Source organism: Elephas maximus, chromosome 4, assembly GCF_024166365.1.
Source record: "Elephas maximus indicus isolate mEleMax1 chromosome 4, mEleMax1 primary haplotype, whole genome shotgun sequence".
Lineage (NCBI taxonomy): Eukaryota > Metazoa > Chordata > Mammalia > Proboscidea > Elephantidae > Elephas > Elephas maximus.
The window spans coordinates 70,686,823-70,693,604 of NC_064822.1; the positions used below are offsets into that span (position 1 = coordinate 70,686,823).

The 6,782-nt window shown below is 41.1% G+C and overlaps 1 protein-coding gene across 1 annotated transcript in view; it reads left to right on the forward strand.

The window, feature by feature from the left end:
* The window catches only part of BCL2L14 (BCL2 like 14), a 33,962-nt gene extending 32,862 nt beyond the window's left edge, over window positions 1–1,100 (forward strand). The window contains exon 6 of the mRNA XM_049882510.1: window positions 332–1,100. Coding sequence (XP_049738467.1) covers window positions 332–373 — 42 coding nt within the window. The 3' untranslated portion in view covers window positions 374–1,100. The remainder of the gene's footprint in view (window positions 1–331) is intronic.
* The last annotated feature ends 5,682 nt before the right edge of the window (window positions 1,101–6,782 follow it).

Sequence of the window (6,782 nt, forward strand, 5' to 3'; positions counted from 1 at the left end):
AAGAAAAGACATTTGCAATCTCCATAGTCATCAACCTTTCAGGACCTACTTTTATGAATTTTAAATACAGCATCAAAGCTTTTTCCCATCTTCAAGAAAAGATGCAGCCTATTAGCCCTGGATGTGTAACATAAGTTCTTAGCTGATATTTTCCTTGCAGGCATACCAATAATGCCAGTCACCTTTCCAAACCCTCCCCCAACCTTAACACAGTCTTGAAGCCGTGGGTCATGCCTGGGATAAGAAAGCAGAGTTAACAGGCATATGTTTTCACTTGAACAGTGAATCAAACTTGGAATTTTAAGAATCTGTTTCTCTTTTCCCCCTGTAGGAAAAAGTACTTGGGACATCACATGAAGAAACAGAGCACTGAAGTTTTCAAAACCGTTAAAATGTGTTCCCACGAATCAAGAGGCATCAGGAGAGGCCTTGTTCATCTCCAACTCATAGAATACAGTAGCACTGCCCTTGAAATGGATGTTTTTCAGGCCCTCCACTGAGTGTGTGAGAAAGGCTATAAAGACAAGTGGTACTTCTCCTTTCAAAGGTTCCAAACAGTAACCATCATCCTACCTCCACTTTATGGAAAGTGGGTTACAGATGTCTGCTGACCTCATGAAAGCGAAATGATAAACTGTGCATCTGCTTACTCTTTGGTTTCTAGGACTTTATTTTTTCAACTACACTTGGAATGGCCTAAGTAGGCACTGTTTCAAGCCTACTTTTAGGAAGCTATTAATATTCATGAGCTGGATAAACATAAGTAGATGTAGCTTAAAGAGACCCTTCAGCTTACTGCTACATCCCCTCGTTGGAGGAGCTGGTGATGATTCTGCCTTTTGACTCATGAAAATTCCTTTGGCAGCCTGAAAAGCTTCCATCCAGTGCAAAACTGTTACTCCCACCACCTTCCCCTCTCTTCTCTGTGACCACTCCTCCACTTCTCAAGATCTCTGTGGCTATCTTTGTTATTCCTTGTGGTAGTGTAATGATTAAAAAACAATAATTAGTAACTGGTAAAATAAACATGAAGACCACTGCCAAAAGAGTGTCTTATGGTTAAAATAAGTGATAGTACCTTCCTGTAGCGTTTTTGTGAGGATGAAATGAGTTTACATAAAGTTCTTAGAACAATGCTCGCTCCTTGTTCTTGTTGTTAGGTGCCATTGAGTTGGTTCTAACCCATAGCCACCCTGTGTACAACAGAACAAAACACTGCCCAGTCCTGCACCATCCTCACAGTCATTGCTGTGCTTGAGCTCATCTTTGCAGCCACTGCGTCAATCCATCTCCTTGCTCCTTAGCAAGTGCTATGTTCTTATATTCTCTCCCATGTGCTGCCCTCATCAGGCTGAAAATTCCCTTTCATGTGAGAGCCGTCACTCGTTGCTTTTCTGGAATTGATACTTTGTAGAATGAGGTGATTTAGTAAGCAGAACATGGTTAATAGCATTTAAAATACACATTAAAAAGTAGTATCAAATTATCCAAAAAAAAACCCATTGCTGTTGAGTCAACAAATTTCTGGATACCTAGCACCCAGCATGTGGCCTAATACGTACAGGTGCCTGATAAACCTTTGATAAATGAACAAATAACTAAGTTAGACATACTTTCAAGTTCAAGCAAAAATTGAGCCTAATCATCCCATGCTTCACTAGCATATTCATATCAATTAAAATCAAGTATTCTCTTTCACGTTCTTCCCTCACACTAGAAGTCAAATGTTAGGGATTAAAATGACTCCTTTTACAGATGGAGACACTGAAGACCACCCCTCCCCCCAACTTTGATCCACTCATTCCAAACTATTCCAAATGTATTATACAACCTTATATCTCTGAACCTTCATAACAGTATTTTCTCTACTTGGAGTGTTCTTGCTTCCCAGTTCTGTTATGCACGCCTGCTTTTATGCACGCCCGCCACACACAACCCCATTCCTACTAATGCAAACTAACTCCAGCCCATCTTTTCAAATTCACTCTGGCATTTCCTCCAGGATTTGAAAACCCTCCCTTGGCCACCATGAGGCTATATTTAGAAGCTTTCTCCTAAGAATGTTCATAACACCTGGTATATAGACACTGCATTTAGTATTTTTTTTACAATAACTAAATTACCCACATCTTTCCTTCCGAGTGCATTATACACTCTGTCCTTTGCCATCCAGTCAATTCCAACTGATAGGGACCCTATAGGACAGAGTAAAACTGCCCCATAGGGTTTCCATTGCTGTAATCTTTACAGAAGCAGACTGCCACATGCTTCTCCTGCAGAGTGGCTGGTAGGTTTGAACTGCCGACCTTTTCGGTTAGCAGCCGAGCACTTAACCACTGTGCCACCAGGGCTCCTTGTAAATGCTATGTTGTTGTTAGGTGCCCTGGAGTCGGTTCTGATTCACAGCGATCCTATGTACAACAGTACACTGCCTGGTCCTGTGCCAACCTTACAATCGTTATGCTTGAGCCTGTTGCAGCCACTGTGTCAATCCACCTCATTGAGGGTCTTCCTCTTTTCTGCTGACCCTGTACTTTACCAAGCATGATGTCCTTCTCCAGGGACTGATCCCTGCTGACAACATGTCCAAAGTATGTAAGACGCAATCTTGCCATCCTTGCTTCTAAGGAGCATTCTGGTTGTAATTCTTCCAAGACAGATCTGTTTCTTCTGGCAGTCCATGGTATATCCAATATTCTTCGCCAACACCACAATGCCAAGGCATCAATTCTTTGGTCTTCCTTATTCATCGTCCAGCTTTCACATGCATATGATGCAATTGAAAATACCATGGCTTGGGTCAGGCGCACCTTAGTCTTCAAGGTGACATCTTTGCTCTTCAACACTTTAAAGAGGTCCTTTGCAGCAGATTTACCCAAAGCAATGCGTCTTTTGATTTCTTGACTGCTGCTTCCATGGCTGTTGATTGTGGATCCAAGTAAAACGAAATCATTGACAACTTCAATCTTTTCTCCATTTATCACGATGTTGCTCATTGGTCCAGTTGTGAGGATTTTTGTTTTCTTTATGTTGAGGTGTAATCCATACTGAAGGCTGTGGTCTTTGATCTTCATCAGTAAGTGCTTCAAGTCCTCTTCACTTTCAGCAAGTAAGATTGTGTCATCTGCATAACGCAATCCTGATGCCCCATTCTTCATATAGTCCAGCTTCTCAGATTATTTGGTCAGCAGACAGATTGAATAGGTATAGTGAAAGGATACAACTGTGACACACACCTTTCCTGACTTTAAACCACTCAATATCCCCTCGTTCTATCCGAACAAGTGCCTCTTGATCTATGTACAGGTTCCTCATGAGCACAATTAAGTGTTCTGGAATTCCCATTCTTTGCAATGTTATCCATAATTTGTTATGATCCACACAGTCGAATGCCTTTGCATAGTCGATAAAACACAGGTAAACATCCTTCTGGTGTTCTCTGGTTTCGGCCAGGATCCATCTGACATCTGCAATGATATCCCTGGTTCCACGTTCTCTTCTGAGACCACCCTGAATTTCTGGCAGTTCCTTGTCAATATACTGCTGCAGTCGCTTTTGAATGATCTTCAGCAAAATTTTGCTTGCATGTGACATTACTGACATTGTTCGATAATTTCCACATTCAGTTGGATGACCTTTCTTGGTAATAGGCATAAATATGGATCTCTTTCAGTCAGTTGGCCAGGAATCTGTCTTCCATATTTCTTGGCACAGATGAGGGAGCACTTCCAGTGCTGCATCCATTTGTTGAAACATCTCAATCAATATTCCATCTTTTCCTAGAGCCTTGTTTTTCACCAATGCACCAAGGATTTCTTCCTTCAGTACCATCGGTTCCTGATCATATGCTAACTCTTGAAATGGCTGAACATTGACAAATTCTTTTTGGTATAATGACTCTGTGCATTCCTTCCATCTTCTTTTGATGCTTCCTGCATCATTTAATATTTTCCCCATAGAATCCTTCACCATTGCCACTCGAGGCTTGAATTTTTTCTTCAGTTCTTTCAGCTTGAGAAACGTCAAGTGTGTTCTTCCCTTTTGGTTTTCTATCTCCAGGTCTTTGCACATGTCATTATAATACTTTGTCTTCTTGAGCCGCCCTTTGAAATTTTCTGTTCAGTTCTTTTACTTCATCATTTCGTTGCTTTGCTTTAGCTGCTCGACATTTAAGAGCAAGTTTCAGAGTCTCCTCTGACATCCATCTTGGTCTTTTCTTTCTTTCCTGTCTTTTCAATGACCTCTTGCTTTCTTCATGTATGATGTCTTTGATGTCATTCTACAACTCTTCTGGTCTTTGGTCATTAGTGTTCAACGTGTCAAATCTATTCTTGAGATGGTCTCTAAATTCAGGTAGGATATACTCAAGGTCGTATTTTGGCTCTCGTGGACTTGTTCTGATTTTCTTCAGTTTCAGCTTGAACTGGCATATGTACAATTGATGGTCTGTTCCACAGTCAGCCTTATTTTGACTGATGATATTGAGCTTTTCCATCATCTCTTTCCCCAGATGTAGTCGATTTGATTCCTGTGTGTTCTATCTGGTGAGGTCCATGTGTATAGTTGCTGTTTATGTTGGTTAAAAAAGGCATTTGCAATGAAGAAGTCGTTGGTCTTGCAAAATTCTATCATTTGATCTCTGGTGTTTTTTCTATCACCAAGGCCATATTTTCCAGCTACTGATCCTTCTTTTTGTTTCCAACTTTCACGTTCCAATCACCAGTAATTATCAATACATCCTGATTGCATGTTCAATTTCAGACTGCAGAATCTGATAAAAAATCTTCAATTTCTTCATCTTTGGTCTAGTGGTTGGTGCATAAATTTGAATAATAGTCGTATTAACTGGTCTTCCTTGTAGGTGTATGGATACTATACTATCACTGACAGTGTTGTACTTCAGGATAGATCTTGAAATGTTCTTTTTGACAATGAATGCAACACCATTCCTCTTCAAATTGCCATTCCTGGCATAGAAGACTGTATGATTGTCTGATTCAAAATGGCCATACTCGTAAAAAGACCAGACTTAATGGTCTGAGAGTAGAAGGATCCTGGAGGTCGTGGTCCCTGACCTTCTGTTAGCTCAAGTAGGAACCATTCCCAAAGCCAACTGTTCAGACAGGGATTGGACTGGACCATGGGGTAGAAAATGATACTGGTGAGGAATGAGCTTCTTGGATCAAGTAGACACGTGAGATTATGTGGGCAGCTCCTGTCTGTATGGGAGATGAGAGGGCAGAGGAGGTCAGAAGCTGACCAAATGGACACAAAAATAGAGAGTAGAAAGAAGGAATGTGCTGTCTCATTAGGGGGAGAGCAACTAGGAGTATATAGCAAGGTGTATATAAATTTTTATGTGAGAGACTGACTTGATTTGTAAACTTTCACTTAAAGCACAATAATTTTTTAAAAAAAGGTCATACTAGTCCGTTGCAGCTCACTAGGATATTGATGGTTATGCATTTCATTTTTGACGATTTACAGTTTTCCTAGATTCGTACTTTGTACATTCCAAGTTCCGATTATAAATGGATGTTTGCAGCTGTTTGTTTTCATTTTGAGTCGTGCCACATCAGCAAATGAAGGCCCCAAAAGCTTTACTCCATCCACGTCATTAAGGTCGCCTCTACTTTGAGGAGGCAGCTCTTCCCCAGTCATCATTTGAATGCCTTCCAACCTGGAGGGCTCATATCAGACAGAGTTCCACTGGTGTTCGTAAGGTTTTTACTGGCTAATGCTTTTCAGAAGTAGACTGCTGGGTTCTTCTTCCTAGCCTGTCTTAGCCTGGAAGCTCAGCTGAAAACTGTCCTCCATGGGTGACCCTGCTGGTATCTGAATACTGGTGGCATAGCTTCCAGCATCAGAGCAACATGCAAGCCCCCACAGTACGACAAACTGACAGACACGTGGGGGTGTAAACTCATTAATGAACAAATATGTCTAACTTTGCATACCTAATGCCTAACATAAAAATAGCTAACATAGTGCCTAGCATATAATTGATGCCCAACTGCAGAATCATACCACAGCCTCACTCCTACAACTGGTAATTTAGTATGACTAGAATATGGCCCAAGGTATGTGTATTTTGATGTGCTCTCCAAGTTAAACTTAGCACTTGCAGGTTCCGGTCAAGATGAATAAGAACTAGATTTGTCTTCTTGAAACAACTAAAAAAAAGAAAATATATGAATAACTGTTTTCAGGTCATTGGGCATCAGGTAAAGAAGGACGGGTGGATCCCTGAGTGTTAAGAAATAAGGTGAGTCCTATGATTACCCCAAAAGACTGCATATAAAGAGTGGCCAGACCAGACCACAAGAGGGAGGGGAACCATGCAGAGCTCCACAGTTTCCCTGAGGAAATGTAGAGCTAGGAGTCCAAGAAGGCCAAGGCAACTAAAGTTTGCAGGGCAGATAAAGGAGAGAGCTCTGCAGACAGTGCTTCCCATCTTCAGCTGAGTACTAATCAGCACCTGCTTGTGAGGAAGCCTGAAGCTTGGGGAAGAACCACCTGAAAAAACTACAAGGAGTACTTTCTAAAGCTCACACAGGGTCAGCAATAGTGCCTATTTCTACCAGCCAGAATGGAAAACATGAAAATTTGCATGGCAATGTGTAGGATACTCAGGCCTGGAGGCAGGAAGGGGTGGGAAGAAGGGATTGAAAAGAGGTAAGAGTATTTTGAGGTGACGGAATTGCTCATTATTTTGTTTCATGGATGTATAGATTTCAAAACTTATTACTGTATACTTTAAATATATATGTAGTTTATTGTAT